General features: G+C 41.4%; 1 protein-coding gene across 1 annotated transcript in view; it reads left to right on the top strand.

Annotated features, from left to right (window-relative positions):
• Nucleotides 1–5,541: 5,541 nt before the first annotated feature.
• The window catches only part of LOC145391184 (uncharacterized), a 33,979-nt gene continuing 15,106 nt past the window's right edge, over nucleotides 5,542–24,414 (top strand). Inside the window, exons 1-3 of the mRNA XM_080265863.1 lie at nucleotides 5,542–5,689; nucleotides 9,712–9,969; nucleotides 11,848–11,889. Coding sequence (XP_080121989.1) covers nucleotides 5,542–5,689; nucleotides 9,712–9,969; nucleotides 11,848–11,889 — 448 coding nt within the window. The remainder of the gene's footprint in view (nucleotides 5,690–9,711; nucleotides 9,970–11,847; nucleotides 11,890–24,414) is intronic.

Raw genomic sequence — 24,414 nt, 5'->3', positions numbered from 1 at the left:
TCTAAAGCGTAATCGGACAATGGCTGTTTACAAGCATCCAATATGGCGTTACATCATCAGAGCCGGATTATATAGCGTTGGAAATGTCAATTTAAGGTGTTGTGAGAAGTTCATCCGGAGCATTTGGAGTAAAAATATAATGGATTAGTGAATAGAAGTATCTTCCTTGTTTTGTAATATTTTGAGTTTACGTTATGGGTATTTAGTGGCCCCAAATAACTGTAAAAATAATTGTAATCCGCCAGTACTTGAGCCTGAAGTAGCAGTATTGCTCATCCCAAGGTAAGCGACCGAGTATGTGTGACGTGCATTTTGGGTTTAAATTTTAACTTGTATCGGCTTCAGAATGCATTCCTGCCAACTGCGGACTGTGAGAGACTTCTGAGCAAATGAGAGAAGGGATTTATCGGCTAATGGATGTGTAATGACTGGCGTGGACTGTGAATTTCCCGATAGACCCCCCCTGGCTATGCTGGGCGGTCAGTATATTTGTTTGCTATTTCCTAATGTCATGCTTATTTTGAATTATTTGGAATATGTATAATTTTGGTCATGTCTGTGTGTAGGAGCTTGCTTTGTGTTATTCTTACCAAGATCGCTGGATGTGGTTTGTATTTCTTTATTTTGGTGAATTTTTGGCAATGGTGTAGGAAGGATTTGGGAGACAGGCGGTAAACGATCGGCGATATTTACACGTTATTAGCATTATATATGTAAAATTGTAATATAACATTTGAGCATAATGTCTTGCTCAACACAGTATCATAAATTCCTTGTATCCATGTTTTGTTGAGTGGTGTAGGTCTTGTACCTCTATGTGCTTCTGTCCACTGGATGAGATGGGCTAATAATAATGCTGTTAAAATTGGTGTTCAACTGTTGGTCTGTAGGGGTAGTCAGAATAAACGAAAATTGACATTTGGTTTGAAGTGGTTAATATTAATGGAGATTGGATAAATTTTTGGTATTGCACCCAGGTGATGAACTCTGAAATTGTTATGCCCCAAGCTGAATTAAGCACCTCTAAACTCTTCCTCATCTATAAGCACCCAGAAATGCTTTTTTTTTTCTTTCTTTCTTTTTATCTGGTAAATAAGGAAGTATGGAAAATTCCCCTGTTCCCATTTCCATCTTTTATGTCATGCATGTTAAAATAAACTAGCTTTCCCTAATCCAACCTAACTCAACCCAGCCCATCCCAGCTTGATGTAATGATAGTATAGATGCAGTAATGGATGTTATGAGCTGGTCATCCCCACTCCCCATATACTGTACTGTACTGAGTAGCTACTGAAAAGTGCATTTACAAGATTGTGTAGGCCTATAGAAGAGAAAGTGCTTAGAATTGCATGAGCTAACTAGTGAACTTAATTTCGGTTTCTGTTGGTTGGGTGTAATTCTGAAGTAAGTACCAGTACCTAACTTTGCCCCTTTTGGTGTCAGCTGGGTTTGATCAGTTTTGACAGCTAACATGTACATTCTGATTTCATTATGTACATCATCTTTTCATGGTATAGGCTAGCTTCCATTGCACATCAATACTAAAAACAGTATTGACTTTCTCTAACCCATCATCTTAACAAAAGGTCAGTATACACGGTATGGCAGTCCCATATGGGGCACCATTTCTAATATAAAAGCAGTACAGTATTTCAAATGAATGTTTTGTGACAGTTGTGTTTGTTGGCCACAATGTATGAACCTTAAACTTTATTATGGCTGATGACAGATAATTTAACGCTTGCAGCAGTTGGTTTCCTGGATATTTCATTCAGTCCAATACCTGAAGGTGTTTCCTTAGTACAGTAAAGAGAAACCCATACAGTCCTAAGTTTTTGAAAACTGTCGAGTAACCCTTTCTCTGCTGTTGATACACCTAGGAATTATACTAACATACTGGTAAACATACAAGAAGAGGTGAAAATTGTGTAGCTGATATTTTGAGTGTGAATCAAGACTTAATACGGTATTATGTTTCAGTTGATTCTAGATGATCTTGAACAACTGAAGACCCTGCTGCACCCAGAGGGTTAATCAGCTGTGGGAAGTGACTAGTATATCCAGTAATAATATTCAAACACCCTAATGTTTTAAATTACTAATCTGAAGAATACAGAAGTAAAATCATATATTACCACTAACATGTTCTTTCCTGTATTATTTTATACCACTGTTATAAAATTTTCACATACAGTTACCTCTCAACTAACACGTTTAAAAAACGCGTTTTCGTTTTAACATGAGCAAATATTTAAGGAGGTATGTTTAAGCAACGTTGGGTCTGGTTAGTACTTGGATGGGTGACCGCCTGGGAACACCAGATGCTGTTGGCATCCCTACGTGTCAAGTGGGGTTGGTGGAGGATTAGTGCCCCTCCCTGTAAAACAATTAACTCTAAGCCCTTGGCCACCCCATTTGGGATACATGGTGTCTGGCAATGGATGGATGGATGGATGGATGTTTAACTAACAAGGGTTTCTCGATTTAACATGACTTTACACGTACGTGATGGTTTCAAATTAGCCGCGCGCTTCTTGGACAGTCCCGAGCTGATAGATCGTGTGTGGCAGTTTATGCATAAATACATTTTTTTATTTGTCTGTTGCTTAAATTGGTTTTATTCAAACTATAATATTCGAAAATGAAGTTTGGCCCCATTCTGAGCAATTTGGCTCATTTTCGGACAAAAGTTGGCCAGGAAAGTGATGGTAGATCTAAATTGTTACAACTGTTTGATGCTGCAGAACAGAAAGAAGAAAACCACTCAGACCAAGATAGAACGGTTCTTTATGAAGAAGACAGAAAACTTAAGGGAGTTATATTCATCACCAGTAGCACGGGAGTCAGAGGAAGAGGAAGAGGAAGGACAGCAGAGCGAGGAGGGACAAAAAATTTAGGGTGGGGAGCGGCGGGAGGTGGGGTAGAGGGATAAGGAGGGACAGCAGCAGATGACGAGTGATGCATAGATGAAGTGAGGCTGTGTTATTATTGTTTGCGACCTACTTACTGTAATGAAAATGTTGCTTTTACTGTAGTGTTTTTATGACCTACTAATGCATTAATAATGTTGAGGAACTTTCACAATGCCGTGAATGAAGCAGAATTGAAAGAAAATCCACGTAAAAAACAAAAACAGCATGTATTTGGGGAGAAGTAAACAACACTTCGGCCCAACTAGGGCTCAAATGTTGTTTATTTCTCCCCAGATATACTGTTTTTGTTTTTCACGTGGATTTTCCCTCAAATTAATGTTGTTGCTTTTAAGTTTAAAGTAGCATATTTCCCCAAATGGGTAGACTTTCCCAGAGTCCAGGAACATAACCCCCAATATTACCATTGTTTCTTATGGGAAAATTATTTTTAAAAAACGCGTTTTTAACTAACGCAACCTCTCCAGGAACCTAACCCTCGCGTTATTTGAGAGGTTACTGTACTGTGCTGTATAATTTTCTGTGTATGGACAGTGGATGTGTTTCTCTAAAAAGATCACAGTTTATAAAAATTTTCCTCTTACTGTTGATGCTTTAATGCTCACTGCTTTAGTATTAGATACTGGTACGTGTTTAATAAAAAAAAAAAAAAAAAAAATCCTTGCTGATTTCAAGACTGTACAAGTGAAGCTTGGACATTGTTGGAAGGACACAAGTCAAGAGTGAGAGCAGTGGAAATGAGTTATTTAAGAGGAGCCTGTGGAGTCACATGGAGAGAGAGGCTGACAAATTAGGATATAAAGGAGCGTTGTGGTGTGGATGTGGATGTGATAGGAACCGTTAGGAGGAATACACTGAGGTGGTTTGGCCACGTGGAGAGGATGGAGGGTGAAAGACCGACGAAGAGAGTGTATGTGAGTGAGGTGGAGGGGGGGAGAGGGAGGGGGAGGCCAAGGATGAGATGGAGGGATGTAGTGGAGAGGTATATGAGAGAGGGGGGTGTGAGTTGGGAGCAGGGCAGTGAAATGGCGGGGGTCAGGGCGACGTGGAGGCGATTTGTTTGTGGCCACCCTGAACAGGATTGAGGCGTCTGGCAATAGGTAGATAGATAGACAAGTTTTTAGCAACAGTATTTCTGCTTTGCATTAGTATGGGTAGTGGGTACTTCAGAGTCTTAAGTGAGTGATTCATTTGATTTATTTGACTGGCCAGTTTTGCTTGATATTTCTTGTACTTGTGTGCTCTCTCTCTCTCTCTCTCTCTCTCTCTCTCTCTCTCTCTCTCTCTCCTACTGGGTGCTTTATTCCATCACCATTTTTCATTATTCATTTAGACATGAACCAGGTGAATCAAATTTTTAGGTGGGAATTGGGGTTTGATTGAGGGTGAGATTGCAGTATATTGTTATTTGTATATCAGTATTTTTCTTGACACCACATGATATGCAGTGTAATTCAGAGTGGGTATAACAAATGCTATGTACAGCTTTATTTTGTCCTAGCTATGTGGAGGTCTTTGTTCCATCCCTACCCTCCTTCCTACAGATCTGCATAAGTACAGATGGTTGAGAGTGTTGGTGCCATATATTTACTTGGATTTTGAAGCTCCAGGTGATCAGGACAGTACTCTCGAGGAGGGTGGGAAAACTTATGATAGGAAGAGCTGGAGCTTCAGTTTCACAAACCCTTAGGACTTATCATTCCTGTTTGAACACCTTTCAGGATGTCACATGGAGATTAGGCCAACATAGCCTACTCTCCCAAACACGTTTTACTAGCTGTCTGTATTACACAACATATACTGTGCCCACCACACATCATACACTACTGCATACCAGGTTGGCATAAGCAAAGGCATGTACATGGAAAACATTGCCATTGCATCCTGTGCTGACCCACAACATCCATGTTAGTATATAACAGAGCAATAATTCAATTATATAATCACCACACAAACATTACTAGACTTTTTTCAACATCACACCTCCAGATATTGACATTTCCAACACTGTCATTGAAGAAACACATACATGTACACAGTCATTTTACATTTGAGGGAGTACAGTGCCTCGATCACAACACTGTAGTACAGCTCACCCCCTTTTCCCAATTCGGAGATATCCTCACATAGAGCTGATTGAATTCACTTAGTTTGTCTTAGATCAGGACTTCACCCAACCCTCCACAGTTGCCAGCTTAGATTTGGTTTGGGTGGAAACTGGAATCGCAGATAACATGTGCTTTACTTGTAGAATAGGCCTACACAACATAACACACATATTGAAGCAGTACACAGCATAAACGCTACTGCACTAAGACACTGACACAACATCAGTGGTGTAAGGAGCTTATGGAATGACCTCATGGTTCCTCGAACACTTTCTCGTTCTTTGGACACAATCAAGTGTCCAAAGAAAAAATACTGTATTTATCATATATCGTGTTATGGATCATTTGCTTTGAAAATTTACATGATTGTGGCATACAGCACCCAAAACCATTTCCCAACTCCCACATGAAGCCACCCACTATCAAGGGTGGTGGTAAGATACCGGGCACTTGTGTAGGCTATATCTTTTACTAATTTCTTTTATTTTCTGCAGGGCTGAGGAATGGATCATTTTCTGAGCAGCCTGGAGCACGGAGCAAACCCGTGGTACACTCCTCGCCCATCAGTTGCTTCACACGGTCATGAGTTTGCTATTGGTAACAGTAAGTCTCATGCCTCTTACTACACCAGTCTACAAACCACACAGCCAAGTAGGTGTTATTGCACAGATCACCAGTGTCTTTTTGTTGTGTTTTGTGATGTGTTGGTAAGCATATATGTGTGTCGTGACTATGTTCTTAGCTGATTGTAGTACAGTATACAACCTAATGACGGAAAGTGTTTTGTAATGTATCACACCAGTGCAGTTTAAGCACAGTATCCAGTACTGCAACATACTCAAAGCACCAGTTATGCTTCTGTACACAGTAATTTGTTGTCTTGATAATTATAAGTGAATTTCAGTAGGGTAATTATTTCATTATAAGGGAAGTCCCTGAAGCTAAATTTTAAAAGAACAAAATGTAGAGTATCATTTAATAATAGATCTGATAAGATTTTGTGGTAGGTGGTGGTGATCATCATCCACCTACAGTACTTGATGTAGTGCTGCCTACTTCCTCCTGCAATGACTGTACACTGAGTGACAGGCCTAATTGTTTCCTGTAACCAGGAAACCATTAACAGTGCTGGGTGGTAGGCATACAGCCAGACAGCTGGGTGATGTGAAGCCTACTATGGTGCCCCTATTAACTGGGTGAAGAGACGCCAATGCAGCATTCATCCTGGAAATAGACCTCCACAGTCTTCCCCGTGCCTTGTTGTTGCGAGGTGTTGCCCACCGCAAGGGAACATGGGTTTATTGCATGGGATTGCCCTGCAGGGGCAGTTGCTTGCCTGTGGTTGATGGGTTTTCTTGGCCAGATAGACTGGGGTCAGTGTACTAGGCTGCTACTACTGATAATAATAAGAGATTGTTTGTAGCTCTTTTACTATGAAGATTCACATCCAAGCATAGGGGGTAATCATCTAGCAGTAGTCAAACTGCATTATAAAAGGCATCATTGTATTCTATCTCTGTCTGTTTATCTATAGCCAGATGCCTCAGTCCCTTATGGGGTGGCCTCAAACAAATTACCTCCATGTTGGCCTGGTCCCTGCCATTTCATTACCCCCCCCCCCGATATACCTCTCTACTCCATCTCACTGTCGGTCTCCCTCTTCCTCCACCTCACTCACATACATCTTTCCCTACTTAGTCTCGTGCTCGCCATGTTCTCCACATCAGTCTATTTCTCCCAATGCTGTCTAATGCATATACATCCACACCACGTCACTCCTTCACTTCCTCATTTGTCAGTCTGTCTCTCCATTTAACTCCCCACACTTCTCTCACATAAGTCATTTCAACAGCTCTTACTCTTGACTTGTGTTCCTCCAAAAAGGTCCAAGCTTGGCATCCAGAGTGGGGATCACAGTACACTCATGTTGACTTTTTTTTTTTTTCCCCAGTGCATACTTCAGTATTTCTTATCACTGCTTTCAGTGAACCAGCAACCTTTCTTCCTTGTTGTACCCTTTCAAGCACTTCATCCTCCAAACTTCCATCCTTATTCTGCTCCTCACACTACCCAAGTACATAAATGCACTCACATTTTCCATTTCCTCACTATCCAGCCTAACGGTACATTCAGTGACGTCATTTCACTCGAAGTCCACAGCTTTACTCTTCCTTGGATTCACCTTTAGAGTCCATCTGCTGCATACTTCCCTAAACTCATTTACCAAGCCTTGCAGTTCCCCTTTTTCTTCACTTAACAATACAGTATCATGTGCAAACAACAGAATGGGAAGGTCCAAATGCTGCCCTCTTGCATTAGGGCTGCTCCAACATCCATTGCCCTCTCTTGTACTTCTTTTTATAACTCCATCCATATACAAATTGAACAGCCATGGGGACATGCCACACCACATATTCAATCCAACATTCAGATAGAAAAATTCACTCAGTTCACCATCCACACGTACTGCAGCTGTGGTGCCCTGATAAATACTCTTTACAGCATTCAGCAGCTTCCCATTTACTCCATATATTTTTAATATTTTCCAAATTGTTTATCTTTCCACTCTGTCATAAGCTTTTCTCCAAATCCTTGAAGGCATCATTCAGCTTCGTACCCTTCTCTAGAAACTTCACTAAATACATTAGGATGAATATGTGATCTGCACAACCTCTTCCTTTCCTGGAACCTCGATGTTTATCCCCAGCTAATTCATCTGTTATTTCCCCAAGTCTGTCAGTATATATTCTACCATATACTTCTCCTTTTACACAAAGAACACAAATGCCCCTGTGCATATGACACAATTCTTTTTCCCCTTTTCCTTTGTACAGCAGAATAATTATACCTGACCTCAGTCCTCTAGAACTCTACTTCCTATCAGTCCAATCTGCACATCTTCCATATCCATTCTAGTATTTTCTCTATCCCTTGCTGCAGCATTTTACCATATCATTGTTATCATCATCCGGACATTCTTTCCCATCTTAGGGGAGGGTGAGGGGTAACAGTTGCCAGACAGCCCAATTTTGCCCAGTCCAATGGGCCACGCTTCCATTCACTCACCATTCAAACCCCAGGAATCCTGGTTCTGTCTGATACGGTACGCCAGAAACATTCACCACGTTCTGTAGCTTCACACAGTCATATCCGATAGAGTCAGTCCTGACACTGTCACGTTAAAAAGGGGTGCCAAATCCCTGATCATGCGCTCCTCCTCACAATATTCATCCAGCCAGCTCAATCTCATCAGTCCCCTAGCCTCACCCGCTACCAAACTTCTCTTGCTCACACAGTCATCCACCACATCCCTCTGCCTTCTTGGCCTACCTCACCTCCTCCCTCCTTCAGATTTGCTTAGATATGCCTTTTTCACCACTCTGTTGTTATCCATTCTCCCCACATGACCATACCATCGCAGTACACTGTCTTCGATTCTTGTGTCCACAGACTTCTTCACTCCACATCTTTCACGAATTACATTATTTCATATCCTGTCCACTCTCTGTACTCCATTTACATTCCTCGGCAGTCCCATCTTCACTGCTGTCCCATTTGACCTTTCATTTTGAAAATGTTCAAAAGAAGAGGAAAGTAGAGTGACACAAGGAAGGAAAGTAGCTGGTGCAATGAAGGCCTTGATAAGAAACCTAGGCTTGAGTGTTGCAGCTGCGCGAGGCTTACGTGAAAGAGTGTTAGTGCCAACATTAACGTATAGATGTGAGACTGTGGTGTGGCATGAAAAAAAGTCATGAGTGAGATCATTTTGCCACATACTCCACTTCTTCCTGGGGCTTTCTCCATGTTGACTCTCTTCATTGCTTCCACTGCTTCCATCCTACTGATCTCTCTCTCCTTTCTCATCTCCCTCCTTCTCCGGGCCATTCCCCAGTCACTTATACTAGTGTTATTTTCATTCCCTGTATTAAATGTGCTGAGATCATAGCATTTAGTAGTTTTTCAGGTCCCACAGTTTGGATTTACATAATGTAACACTACCTGTTGCAGCTGTTATGCCATTTGGTTTGATTTAGTGAGTAAATTTCTGGGAGTTCAACACCTTGCACTAATTTTGGTATCTTAGATTTAGGTTTCATATCAACATTGTTGTTGTGGAATATTTTGTTATTATTTTATTGATAATTTGCTGTGGTTTTGTATAAATCACCCATACTCATGGCTGTGAGGAGTTCCAGTGATAAATTGCAAAGTGATATTTCACAAAAAAAAATGAAAGCCATGGCAGTTTTAGATATGATACTGATTAAGGAGTGGCTATCAGCAAATCATTTTCTGGAGTGATAAAGCTTTATTATTTGTAGATAAATAATAATGCTAACTTGGGAAGAACACTTTAGTTTTCTGAAATGATTAATGTGACCAACCTTGATCCAGAAAATCAGTATGGTGATTATAATATTTTGTTATGCTTTTGGGTTCTGCTTTCCCGATTTGTTATTGAGAGAGAGCTAGAATGGTGATGACAGTGATGATGATGGTGATGAGTGTTCAGGTTTAGAAGTCATCATCATCATCATTCTACTGTAACTCAATTTCCTACTAATAAATGGTGTGGGTAAGGTCTAGCTGTACATGAAGGAAAGCATAAAAGCAGGAAAGCTTCAACTAGGGTTCAGAACCAGTGTTAATATCGCTCATTAATTTACTTGCAGGTTCATTCCAGTTGATCCCCATCTCAAACAGCAGTAACAATGCAAGTACCAACCACAGCAGCTATAGCACAACCTCAAACTCAACCCAGACAGTCTCTCAGTCCGCCTTCAAACCCCCACCGACTGTGGAATCTCCCAAGGTGAAGTGTGAGGCCAAAGACGAGGATGAGCTAAGTGCCAGCAAAACTCCGTCACCATCTGTAGCACTCACGCCACTATCAACCAACATGTCCCACCACAGCCACAAGGCCAAGAATAGTAAGTATAAATTGTGTGCGTGTTTGGAGGAATGCTGTTGTTTCCTAGTTATGCTGGTAGAAATCTGATTCTCCATATGCTGTAGGTAATGAAAACTTTTTACCCGGAAGTCTGATTGGTATGTTTTACATGTGATTTTACTGGTATGTCCAAAATTGTTTTTGTTAATGCCAACTTCTTGACCTATCTGGAAAAGTTTATGACAGTGAATGAGTGAATGTGGAAGCTTTTCATCCATCCATCCATCATCCAATCCTACATTGCCCCATGAGGAGCGTAGGAGTCTGGGGCTAAGCAGTCGGTCCCAACATTTAAGATGAGAGTGACCAGCCTCACTCATCCCTGTGTGGCATTACAATAGCAATCAACCCCAACCACCCCTTGGATATAAACCTTCACCGGCTCAATCCGATTGGAGTGCAATAATTACTCACTAAACCACCAGGCGCCATAATTTGGTTATATGGTTACCACCCAGCGTAGTAAATGGTTTCCTGGTGTACAGGAAACCATTTGGCTTGTCACTCAGTGTAGAGTCACCCACAGGCAGAAGGAAGAGGAAAGAATGAAGGAAAGAAAGACAGAAGAGGAAGTGTAAAGTTACCCATAGCAGAAGGACAAGGAAAGAATGAAGTAAAGGAAGACAGAAGAGGATGGAGAAGAGGAAAGGGCAGATACCCGACAGCAGCATTACATTGAGTGTGTGGATGGTGAGCGCCCCCACCTACCACATAAGCTATTATTTATGTCTGTTGTGGATGGAAACATTGTTGAATGTCATTGTCAAGAATAGGTAGGTGTTGTCAGTGAGTGGTTCAGCATCATTGTTCAAGTGAGATGAGGGTGTTTGGTATCCTAATGGGTATTCACCTTATAGGATATATATATAGATAGATAGGTAGATAGATAGATAGATTTGAGAATAATTGCTTTACTTACAATATCAGCTGTCACTCTTTCTTCCAGATGTACATAAATCTCCAACTCTCAGGTCACCCTGTTTAACTAATCACATCCCTTATGTAGACATCCTGTAATTATTGGACATAACACGAGATACACATAGGAGTTTTTTGTACACACAAACAACATTAGTACAGCTTAGTACCTTGAAAACACTTACAGCCATCACTTTTGGACATCAGAAGGAATCACTGAAACGTTTATCGGTTGATAAACAGTTAATCTAGGCAACAATGAGCTTTTCATGGCCAAGCTTGGCTGCACTTCAGAGTCACAACTGTGGAAAGGCTTCATAAACACAGAGTAATGCTTAAAGAATAGTAAGAGAATATACAAAGGTTACAGGTGCCAGAGAGGGTTGCATTCATGTGGTGGCACTGATGTAACCAGGGAGCAGGGCCCCCTAGCTGTACAATTGTCCCTTGGTTCCATCCCTTCATTTCTGTCCTTAAGGAGCCACACTCTTGGGAGAGGTGTTGCAGTGCATAATTACAGGGTTTAGTTTTGTGCTAGTTCTGCAGATGAAGGGTTTGTTTTTTTATATGAATAATGCCACAACTCTTGCAGTTGTAGAGCTCCAAATGTGTTTTGAGTGCTTGTGATTTTCCAGTGGAAGAACTGATGCTTTTGAGAAATGAAAGGCCAGATTATTTTTGCTATTATTATTTTCAGTATTATAATGTAACACCCCATCATCAAATATTTTGTTTGTCCAACAGCCTGAAGAGTGATTTATATGGATAATCAGAGCTCTACCAGACTGTAGGTCCTATTACTAATACTGTTCTATAAGATACTTGTCTCTCTGACATATCTTTCTGTTGCTGCAAAATCGTGCTGTCTGTCGATGTGAATACCCCTGTATTCATTAAGAAGTGCATGTAATGTACGCTTGGCTCTCCTGCCTTGTTGCAGAGCCGGAGATCAAGATAGAGGTGGAAGGAATAGCAGCACAAGGTATTTAATAACTTGTGGGGAGATGTAAATAATAGAGGATAAGAGGGATGCTTGTAGTGGGAGAGAAAAGATTAGAAGTATTAGAGAATGTTTAGTTGATACAGCATGAAGGGATGATGTAAACTAGTCACTTATTATGTATGGTGCAAATAGCCTTGTACCTTCTTTAATACTTGAAGTGGTAGCTGCAGACTAGGTATCCTACTCTCTTCAAACAGTTTTTCCCAAAAGTGGAACAGTAAATCTTAGGAATGATTTATGACCCCATAAAACAAGTAAGTGTGCATGTATTGCTTTGTAGAAAGTAATAGCAGTGAATTATTACTAAGGTGAAATAAATAATGTTGGTGTTCAGGAATGTTATACTTTTTAATTATAACATTACTGAGATGATATAATAATGCTGTGATTATACCAATAGATGAGTACCCTAAGTGAGAATTCTATGACAATAAAGATGTTGATCTGCTAGGAAGGGGTAAGTATGATCTAGGTTGTTAAATGTTGAAAATGAATATAGTACTGCCTGAATAGTGTTTATGTGATTTTTAAATATGAAAGGAAAAACTGGTTTTGATAATAAGAGAAGAAATAATATGTGAAAAATATAGAATAAGGAGTCTCTTGATATCTTAATACAGTAGACAGAAAGGTGCGTAGATGGTATGGTTGTATGGTGAGAATGGATGTTGATATGGTAGTGAAGAGGGTTTATGTGAAGGAGGTGGAATGTAGAAGGAGGCATGTTAGGCCAGGATGGTGGATGGATATGGTAAATGTATGTTTGAGCAAGTGAGGTATGGAAGTTAATGAGGCTAGGAAATTGAAAGTGACAGGTGAATTTAGTTGGTTGAATGGATTATGTATAGAGGAGCTCATGACGAAGAGTTTAGTACCCCAATTTTAACTTGATAGACAGTTGAAGGATTGAATCTGTGTGTCAGGTGTATGTGAAGTGCATCTGTAGAGAGAATTACCTTCAAAATATGTTCAGATGGTTTGGTTAGTGAGATACAGCCAAAATTCGTAGGGCTTGAATGATATGTGGCGGCCCTTACCTCATCCAGCACTTAGGTAGGAAAAGGATGATGATGAATGGAGTGTGAATATGTTTTAGAGAGTTATATCCTCATATGTTCTGTAGTACTGTACAGTGAGTTTGAATACTGACACAGCATTCATTTGTCTTTGGTGCAGGCATGGCAGGCCAATACTTACTGTACAAAAGCTTTCATCAAGCCTCTTCTCTTCTCTGCTTGTCTTTTTTGCAGGATGAAATTCCCTGTATTCTTGCTGTTATCTTGTTGAGTTTCTTTAATTTTACTGAGATGTATTTTTGTGTATGCACATGCATTTTGCATCCATGGTCATTGCTTTGTCCCATTTTTCATTACACCAAACAGCGCACTTTAATATTATATGAAGCAAATTTCTGATGAAAAATAAGAGATGCAGATTGGCCTTACCAAACCCAGGTAAGCTGTACCAACTGCATTCTGTGTTGGATAAAATTGTTAACATCAGCACTCATATTACCCACTTTGAGGTGTAGAGACTAAAGGCAAGGCTACTGTAGACCAGTATTTTCATTCATTAAGTCGTCATCCAATCCTCTGTTGCCCCATGAGAAGTGTAGGAGCCCAGGGCAAGGCAAGTTGTTCCTGACATTTAACCCACAGGGTGCCAATGCCATTTTAAAACGGTCTGACTTAATGTCGCGGCCAGTGCCAGTGCCGTTTTAAAACGGTCTAAAATAAAAAACTTCACTGTGACCGCATTTTTCAAGATTCGCGGGTAAAAACTGGCAGGCATGTAAGGTAACAGTTCCTCTACCATCCCCCAGGCTGTCAAGGCCATACACTCACTCGCTTCCCCCCTCAAGCTCGTTCTGCCTCACTCTGCTTGTGTGCCTTACCCAGTGCTGTACATAGTGAAGGCATTTTGTAAATATTTTCATGTAAGTGTAAGTTGTAAATATTTTCTTGTAAGTGTACGGACTATATAGTGAAGTCAAGTTGTAAAGACCTTCTTGTAAATGCCAGGACTGTACATAATGAAGTCAGGTTGTACCTATCTTCAAGTAAGTGTAAGATAATGCATTAACAGTGAGAAAGACACGCAAATTGTGATAGATGCTGAAGTAATAAGTGATCAGAAAAATGTACTGAACATTGCTATACCTTCCCAGCATAAATACCTGAGTATACCTTACATAAAAAACGTCTTTCTCTCACGTACGTGGTGAGCGTGAGAGAGCGGCTATACCTGTACACGAGTATGCAGGAGTCAACAAAACTAATTTTCGAGCCTCGGTGAGCATTTTAATGGCGAAATTCGTTGTTCCACATTAAAATCTATTATTTTAGCAAAAAAAAAAAAAAAAAAAAAAAAAAAAAAAAAAAAAAAAAAAAAAAAAAAAGGGTCGAAAAATGGCCGGCACTGGGGTGACCCAGAGGGCTAAAAATAGCCGGCACGCAGCAGGTTGAGATGAGAGTGACCAGCCTCCCTCATCCCTGAGTGGCATGATGTGAGCAATAAACCCCAGCCATCCCTTGGATATAATCCTGCCCAGGCTAAATCCGATTGGAGCACCTTAACCCCCAAATGCCAGGCTATTTTTAACGCAGTCATCACTTCATTATGGTCAATTTCTCAGAAATTGCTCTCTTTCAAACCTTAATATCTCGGAAAGTATAGCACTTAGGGAAACAAATGAAAGACTCTGTAACTCAGCAACTCTCCCTCACGTCATTACTCATCAACGCAACAACCAGGTCTCTAGGTTGTTGCGTTGATGAGTAATGATGTGAGGAAGAGAACTAATTTTCGCTGCGTGAGAGCAGGAAGTGTTCGTGCATTTGCCTGTGGTGCTGACTGTGGTTTTGCTCTCAGTGTGATAACTTACTCCACTACTAGATAAACCAGACACTGTTGCATCCAAGACATGCCTTATGGCACTATCACAGAGCCCTTTTCTAGAATCCTTGGAGAGAGGCTTGGCAAGGGTGGATGATGCAGTTGGCTATGGGTGGCACAGACAGAAACAGACAAATAGGAACCTGAAGATATTTTTGTACACCTGGCAGAGGCAAGGAACAGACTGACTCTCACCTGTGTGGTATAGAGGGACTCCCTCCCTACCCTTTGGTGCTGAGATGAAATGGCGGCCAAAAATTAGTTTTCTTCCTCATGTCATTACTCAGCAGTGCAATGACCTAGAGACCTGGGAATTCTTTCACTCGCAAGAGGAAGAGTTGATGAGTACATTGGTCATTAATTCATTTCCCTAAGTGCCATACTTTATGAGATTTTAAGGTTTGAAAACAAGCAGTTTGCTGCAGTGTCTGAGAAATTACCCGTAGTGAGGTGACGACTGCGTTCAATATTGCCTGGCATATGGAGATTAAAAGAAAAAGAAAAAAAACATTGCCTATAATGAGTGGCTTATGTACCGTACATTTTTTGTTGTTCCATCCGAGGTTGTATTATTTACAGTATTTTTCCACAAAGTCAGATTTTGGATCATTTGATTCATGCTTGATAGTTAATATACACTCACTAAGTGTGTGTTTGGTGAGAGCTGATTGTATTTTTTGTTTGGTGTTTGTGGAATGAAGAGGTGAGACAGGCTGTGGCACAAAAGAAAAAAGCATATAATGAATGGATAAGAAATAGGGGATGGAAGAAGTTGAGAAATGGAAAAGAGAGTTATATGTAGAAAGGAAGAGAGAGGTGAAAAGGTTAGTAAGAGGGAGTAAGAAGGGAGTGGATGAGGAATTTGAGTGTCAAGTGGAGGGAATGTAAGAAAATGTTCTGGAAAGAGGTAAAGAGAGTCAGACAGGGTGGCAATGAAGTTAGTAGGGGAGTGAAAGATAAAAATGGTAGATTACTAGTTGAGAAGGGAGAAAAAGTGGGCAGTTGGAGAGAACACTTTAATAAATTGTTGAACATAAAGAATGAAAGTAATGCGAATGTGAGTGGCTGGGGAATGGCTGGGAGAAGGAGGGAGGTGAGAAGACAGGAAGAAATCAGTATGGTGGAAGTTGTGGATGCAATGAAGAAAGTCAAAATGGAGAAAGCCCCAGGAATTGATGGAGTGTGTGGTGAAATGCTGAAGCATGGGAGAGAGATAGTAGTGGAATGGATGTGGAAGATGTGCAGATTGGCCTGGGAGGAAGGTAGAGTCTCAGAGGATTGGAAGTCAGGTATAATTATTCCCATGTACAAAGGGAAAGGGGAAAAAGAAGTGTGTGGTAATCATAAGGGCATTTGTCTTCTTAGTGTAATAGGCAAAGTATACGGTAGGATACTTATTGACAGAGTTAGGGAAATAACAGAGGAATTAGTTGGAGAAGAACAGGGAGGCTTTAGGAAGGGAAGAGGTTGTGTATATCGGATATTCATTCTTAGATCTTTAGTGGAAAGGTTTCTAGAGAAGAGAAAGAAGTTCTATGCGACCTTCATGGATTTGGAGAAAGCATATGACAGGGTGGATAGCCAAGGATTGTGGAAAGTATTAAGTATATATGGAGTAGATGAGAAGTTGTTGAATGCTGTGAAGAGTATGTATGAGGGTGCTAAGGCTGCAGTGTGTGTGGATAGTGAACTGAGTGAGTTTTTCTATTTGAAAGTTGGGTTGAAAGAGAGATGTGTCATGTCTCCATGGTTGTTCAGTCTGTATATGGATGGGGTTATAAAAGAGATACAAGGTAGGGCAGTGGATGTTGGAGTGGCCCTAATGAGAGAGGGCAGTGTTTGGAAACTCCCTGTACTGTTGTTTGAAGATGATACTGTGTTGTTAAGTGAAGACGAAGGGGAGCTGCAAGGCTTGGTGGATGAGTTTGAGAGAGTGTGTAAGAAACGGAATCTAAAGGCGACTGTAGGGAAGAGTAAAGTGATGGTCTTTGAGAGAGGTGAAGTCAGTGAATGTACAGTGAGGTTGGATGATGAGGAAATGGAAAATGTGAGTACATTTAAGTACCTGGGTAGTGTGATGAGTAAGGATGGAAGTTTGGAGGGTGAAGTGCTTGAAAGGGTACAACAAGGAAGAAATGTTGCTGGTTCCTTGAAAGCAGTGATAAGAAACAGGGAAGTGAGCATGGAAGTGAAAAAGTTATTACGTGACAGTATTGTGATACCAGCTCTAACGTATGGAAGTGAAGCTTGGACATTGTTGGAGGGACACAAGTCAAGAGTGAGAACAGTGGAAATGAGTTATTTGAGAGGAGCGTATGGAGTCACATGGAGAGACAGACTGACAAATGAGGATGTGAAGGAGTGTTGTGGTGTGGATGTGGATGTGACAGTAAGCATTAGGAGAAACACATTGTGGTGGTTTGATCATATGGAGAGTGAGAGACTGATGAGGAGAGTGTATATGAGTGAGGTGGAGGGGGAGAGAGGGAGGGGAAGACCAAGGATGAGATGGAGGGATGGAGTGGAGAGGTATACAAGAGAGGGGTGTGTGAATTGGGAGCTTGGAAGTGAAATGGCGGGGGACAGGGTGACATGGAGGCGATTTGTTTGTGGCCACCCTGTATGAGGGATTAAGGCATCTGGCAATAGATAGATAGATAGTTTGTGTTATGTGGGCATTTTTGTTAATCATCATCTCTGATGCCTTGCTCTACCCTTGGGAACCCCTCAATAGGGAATGGCCAGAACAGAATTTCCCACAAGCTTCTTTCCCTTTACATACATCTTTCACTGTCTTTGACACTTTTCTTCCATCCTTCTTCACTGATGTACAATACTACACCATTTTCATGTTGTATGCAATACCACAAATGGTGTACCTCATCCTACTTTACTCTCAGTCTTATTTTCAAAGACTTGCCACTGTATTTATGTGCATTGTAATTATGGCAAAGTTGTTAGTGTTATCAAAATTATGATTGTATCCTTGGAGACCTTGTCATTTTTGCATTTTGTGGTAGAAAAATTATTATTATTATTGTTCCGTGTTAATTTGATATTTTCAGAATACAGAAAATAGAGCATTATGGCATTCTTTTGGCTCTTTCATAGCTTATGAGAAAGCACATAACGCTGAAACTTACAGTGTCTAGTTAATGCAAGTGGAACAAATAATTGTGAAAATTTGTTTTGAAATAAGACTGAATCTTTTCTTTTTGCAGTAAGTACTGTACATAAAGTACATGAACTAGGTTCTGAGTTCAAATTATTCTTATAATTCTCTGAAAGTAAGTGGATGTTAAATGTTTGGTAAGTTCAGTGAACCTATTCAGTGGGCGGTGGGGAAGGGGGCTTTCTTATGGTGAATAGATTATCTGGCAGTTGCCTGAATATCTTAAAGTAAACATTGAAGTAAAAGGGAAAATGGAAATCAGCCAGAGTCATGATTGCTGATATGAGTAAAATAGTCTGGTGGTAGTCAAGCTAAGATCAGAAGAATTTCTTACAGATTGAGTTAAGCTTGCACCTCATACCAAGGAGGAAGAATGCTACCCACATACAATGTTTACTTCATGCTGTACAAGATATTTAAAAGGTTAGGTGTGAAGTCTTGATTATTCTCCATTTCTACAGCACATTGGACCAGGGTTGTGGCAGCCCCATCATCCATGACTTACAGCACACACCCTTGTACTTCCTGGGGCACAGGGGAGAGGGGAGGTTGATCCTTGGGCTTCTTCTCTCTGGGGATGATTCCATTGAGATGAATAACCTTACTCTAGATATCATGCTCCATAATACCAAAGGAATGTGGTTTAGGGTGATGGTGTGTGCTGTGCAAGATGGATGCCAGGAAATAGTCTGATGGGATGTAGAAATAGAGAAAGCATTGGAAGTGTAGATGTAGGGAAGAAGTTCAGGTGAAAGGATAATAATTTGTTTTGACTATCACATGCACCAGAGGTGTATTGCCAGTATTGGATACTGGCATGAACATGCAAACCTACGGTATCAGTATATTTTTTTTCTCCCATCTCTTCTCCATTCATCCCCGTACATTCAGACTGCCACCCAAGTCATAGGATTGTTTCCCCTGATTCTTTGTAGCTTTTACAAATATCAAATTCATATTTTAAAAATGCCTATTTCGTGTGTGCGGTATGTTAGGGAGAGCATGCAGAGATTGGGAAACATGAGAGGATTGATTATGCTGGAGCATCTCTTGAATGTATGAAGGACTATTGCTGTTTGAGGGACATGTTATGTGTTGGAGGTGGGACTGGAACCAGCTTTGTGGCTGGGGTAAGGAGTGGTTGGAGAAATTTCAGGGAGGTGTTGCCTCTCCTAACAGGGCTGTCCCTATGTGCTAAGAGGTCTTTGTATGTAGCCTGTTTTAGGTATGCAAAGCTGTACAGTAGTGAGACCTGGACTGTAAAGGAAGAAAATATTTGTAGGCTCCAACATACAGGAATTTTAATGAGTAGATGGATGAGTAGTGTGTCTTTACTAGCCCAGGATAGACAACTTAACCAGCCATAACACTGTAGGTAACCTAGGGTAGGATATACCCCATGGAAGGGGGTTGGAGAAGGTGTTAGGCATTTAACGAGCTGCAAAAATACAGGAAAAACTTAGAACCATTGTGCATTCTTTTTAATCTAAAAGAGAATATCAGATCATTTTCTAAATATGAAAAGAAAAAAAATTAATATAAAATTTAAATAAAAAATTAAGACATTATTTTGTAGACATTGCTGTTGTAAGAAGGAGTGTGTGTTCTTATCTTGTTTCCTCTAACACATCACCATACACTTTCATCGATTACTCATATGTCATATAAAGTTCACATCAAACACATGAAACAAAAATGTGAAGAACAAAAACATGACAAAAAATATATAAATGGTTGACTCTAACTGGGTCCAGAGGGTCTTGGGGTCACTGTAAGCGGATCTACATGACCTTACACTGTCATGGAATACTCAAATGTCTTAAGTGTTCACATAGTGTTCACACAGCATGTAAGTGCCATTTTCACTTTCTGTCTCTGTATATAAAATTTGTACTGTGAACAGTAACCTGAGGTATATAATTCCCACAAGCACAAAAAGGGTACTTAGTAGCAGGGGACACCCCCTCCTGCAAAGAGGGTCTAAAGGTGGGTGAAGGTAGAGGGAAGCAAGAGTTTCGCCGTCGACATAGTTACCTCATGATAAGCAGTGATGCGGGTAGTGGGAAATTATTACCCCAGGTTGCCTTTGTACCGTGGATAGAGGGAAGCAGAGTTTCACAGCCAATGTAATTACCTCGTGACAACCAGTGACGCAATTTGTAGGAAATTATTATCACAGGTTGCCTTTGTACTGTGGATGGTAACCTGGGATATATAATTCCCACAAGCACAAAAAAGGCACCTAGGAACAGGGGTGAAAATAAGACACTTTGCTTGCAAAGAGGGTTTTAGGGCAGGTGAAGGTAGAGGCAAGCAGAGATTTGCAGCCTACGTAATTACCACGTGACAACCAGTGATGCAGTTAGTGGTAAATTATTACCCCAGGTTATCTATTCTGAGTTAAATGCGAGGCATGGGGGTTTAGGATTGCGATTGTAGAGTTGAGAGGAAGGATGGGACTTGAAAGTATTAGTGTTTTGATGAAGAGGGATAGATTGAGATGATTCTGGCATGTTTAGAGGATTAAGGATGACAACTGGGAGCAAAAGGTGAGGGGTGTGAACATCAGGGGTAGGGATGTGAGAGGCAGACCTAGGATAAGGTCACAGAGTATGACCTTAGGAACAAAGGACTGTAAAGGGAGGCTGCCAGTGATTGAGTAGTGTGGAGTGCCCCCCCATTAGGTAACCAAGGGTGATGCATGAAAGCATGTTGGAGTCATTAAATTATATGTATAGTAATATCAGTGTTTGGTAATAAATCTATAAAGTGGCTTGTACTGTAGCTATGGTAGTGAGAGGGAAGACAACATAATAATCAGTTGCTCAGACTTATCCAATGCAATAGGTTATTAAATTCTCAGAACCGTACGTGCTCCCTACGTGTCAGCAAGTGGGTTGGTGGAGGGTTAGTGGCCCTGCCTGTAAAACAAATAACTCAAAGTCATATGGCCACCCCTTACAGGATTATGGTGGCTGGCAATAGACGGATAGATAGATAGAATTAAAAGAATGTACCTTGCTATGTGTGGGGGGTAGGGGCATTTGTAAGCTTTTATTAGTGGAGATGAAGGTACATAAGAATTCATGCTGTTGCTTTGGGACTCTGTGGAGGGTTGAAAGATAACCTGTCTATCTATTTCCAGATGCTTTAATCCCGTAAGGGGTGGCCGCAAACAAATCACTTTCATGTCACCCAGTCCTTTGCCATTTCACAGCACTGCTCCCAGCTTACACCCCCATCTCTCATACACCTCTCCACGCCATCCCTCCATCTCATCCTTGGCCTCCCTCTCCTTCTCCCCCACTCCACCTTACATACAGTGCTCGTCAGAAGTATTCAGCGTTGTCCGGCGGGCGCGCAATACTTATGGCCCAAAAAGAATCACCCATTTTTGGGGGTAAGAATTGAGCCACAAGTTTGAGCTCCGAGCATGACGTCACGGTAGCCTGGGGCCTTCTGACGCGCTGGTTGGTTCCCGCCTCAGTTGCCCACAGGCTGCCTGAGAGAGAGGAATTCCGCCGAGTGTCCCTCCCAAATTGCGCCATTTTCTACCGAGTGTCCCGCAGTGTTTTGGCCTTCAGAACTTAGTTATGGCACCTACCCATGAACTATCGAGTGAAATCATATCCCAGATCATTGCTCTAAAGGAGGCAGGCCACCAGACAAAGGAAATTAGTGAATTGGTTGGTGTGGCACGATCGACAGTGCGTCGTTGGTGTGCGCGGTTTCGGGAGGAAAACAGTGGTGAAGTTCCCACAAAGAAACCGAGGTCTGGTAGGCCTAGGAAAACTTCCCCAAGGTCTGTTAATGTTTTAAAACATGCAGTGGAGTTTAATCCTTGTGTGAGTGCAAGGAAAATTAAGGAGAGCAACCCGGAAGTGTTTGGTGAGGTGTCAGTGAGAACAGTGTCTCGTAGGGTGCATGAGCTTGGTTACACAAGTCACAGGCCTGTGAAAAAGCCTCTTCTCTCTAGCAGCCAGAGAATTCGTAGGCTTGCCTTTGCTAATAAATATCTAAATTGGGGTGAGGAGCAATGGTTGTCAGTGTTGTGGTCTGATGAGGCAACGTTTAGTGTTACCTGTAACAGAGGAGCACGCAAAGGTAGTGACCCACTTGACCCACGGTATGTAGAAAGCACAGTTAAACATCCTGATTCACTCATGGTATGGGGTTGTTTTTCAGGGAAGGGTTTGGGGAAGCTTGTTGTACTTCCCAAGAACCTCAGAGTGAATCAGGATGTTTACCTGGAGCTTCTGTGTGATCATTTACCAGACTCCTTCGAGCTAACAGGTGCACGAGTGTTTCAGCAGGACGGTGCACCTGCTCACAAGGCCAAATCGGTCACCAATTGGCTTCGTGACTGCGAGGTATCATTCATGACAGACTGGCCAGGAAATAGCCCAGACCTCAACCCGATTGAAAACCTCTGGTACCTCGTAAAGAAGAGTCTCCAAGGGAAGGACGTTAGCTCTCTGCCTAAGCTGGAAGCCGCCATTCGTGACTCCTGGGACAAAATACCCCTCCAGCACCTCAGGAGCCTCGCCCTTTCACTTCCAAGACGTCTCAGGTCCGTGAAGAAACGTAAAGGCTACCCTACGAAGCACTAAAGGTAAATAAAATGCATTATTTATATGTTTTTTCAATGTTGAAAGGTTTGTTTCTCAGGAGGGACGCAGGGCGCCCCATACTTCTGACGAGCACTGTACACTCTCCTCATTAGTCTCTCGCTCTCCATCCTCTCCATATGGCCAAACCACCTAGTGTATTTCTCCTAACGCTTCCCATCACATCCACATCCACACCACAATGCTCCTTCACTTCCTCATGTATCGGTCTGTCTCTCCATGTAACTCCACAGGCTCCTTTCATATAATGCATTTTCACTGCTCTCACTCTTGACTTCTGTCCTTACAGCAAGGTTCAAGCTTCACTTCCATACGTTAGAGTTGGTATCACAATGCTGTCATGCAGTGGCTTTTTTTTTTTACTTCCATGCTCACTTCACCTGTTTCTTATCACTGCTTTTAAAGAACTAGCAACCTGTTCTTCTTTGTTGTACCCTTTCAAGCACTTCATCCCCCAAACTTCCATCCATACTCATCACGCTACCCAAGTACTTAAATGCACTTACATTTTCCATTTCATCATCATCCAACCTCACTGTACATCCAGTGACTTCATTTCTCTTAAAGACCATAACTTTACTTTTTCTTACATTCACCTTCAGATTCCATTTCTTACACACTGTTCTGATCTCATTCACCAAGCCTTGCAGCTCCCCTTCGTCATCATTTAGTGATACAATATCATCTGCAAACAACAGTACAGTGTCTTCAATATACAAAAGGGATAGGGGGGGGGAAAAAAAATCGTATTTCAAAATTTCATATATCGGAACTATTTTCCCCATTGAAATACCTGTATACATATAAATGGGGGGATGCGTCCCAGGACCCCCTCGGACCCCCCACCTAAACTTCCCCCCCCCCCATTAAGAAGTAAGCAATACCTGTACACAATTGTAGAGGAGGTGGCCATATTCTTGTACATCTTTTTTTTCGTCACAGTCCCAACGGTGGAAACTGCAAGGCCTAAAGCACGCCCAATCTCCGAGACACCCTGCCTCTCCTCATGGGGTCTTATAATTTCCACCTTTCCAGAATTAGCTTCCTCTTTGCAGTGGGCTCCCCCGATACTGGAGATGATGCAGGGCGCTTGGGAGGCATGGTGAACCAATACGAAAAGGTGGAAGAGCTGTGAAAATATCCTCACGTACAGCGAAACTGTGAGGAGAGGAGGGACGTGGAGTCTTACTGAGAAGCGCGCAAAAATTTGTTTACCAGAGAGGGTTTAGTTCGTTTTCTCTCAGCAAGCGAGCACAGCGTTGTGCACCGTTCCCATTTTGAATTTTTCGTACAGTATTTCATTAACCCCTTGATAACTGCCGGCCTTGAACAGCACTTCACTGTTTCAGTGTCAGTGACATTGAGTTAGGGCGTCCTATAAAAAACTACGAACAATTATGGGAAGGGAACGAAGGTCACTGGTGTGTTTATGCGACCCTACTCTACCATCCCATCAGTCAGGCCTCTTCATTCCAGATGTATTCGCCGATGTTTACATGCTTATGTTACATGCGCCCTAATTTTGAGTAAGTTTCTTTCAGCAAAAGAATGTAATTTACCACCCTCAAAATAGTTAGAAAAATATAGAAGACAAAGTAGAGGAATATGAACTGGATTGGTAAGGTCTTTAGGCTGTATGCTTGCACAAAAGATTATGGGTTTTACAATTTTAGGAGACGATATGGAACAAAAATGTTTGCTAATCAGAAAAAAATTACTCTTTCATCCCACATGTTCTCGTAGGTTAGAATTCTTCGTTCGGTATCGCTCTTCCCAATATATTTCGGACCGAATGAGCACAGTTATTTC

The sequence above is a fragment of the Coenobita brevimanus genome, chromosome 17 (genome assembly GCF_032717465.1).
Source record: "Coenobita brevimanus isolate Jiangsu-jjx chromosome 17, ASM3271746v2, whole genome shotgun sequence".
Taxonomy (NCBI): domain Eukaryota; kingdom Metazoa; phylum Arthropoda; class Malacostraca; order Decapoda; family Coenobitidae; genus Coenobita; species Coenobita brevimanus.
The sequence above is the reverse complement of the archived record's forward strand: the minus strand, read 5'-3'. Positions and strand labels throughout refer to the sequence as shown.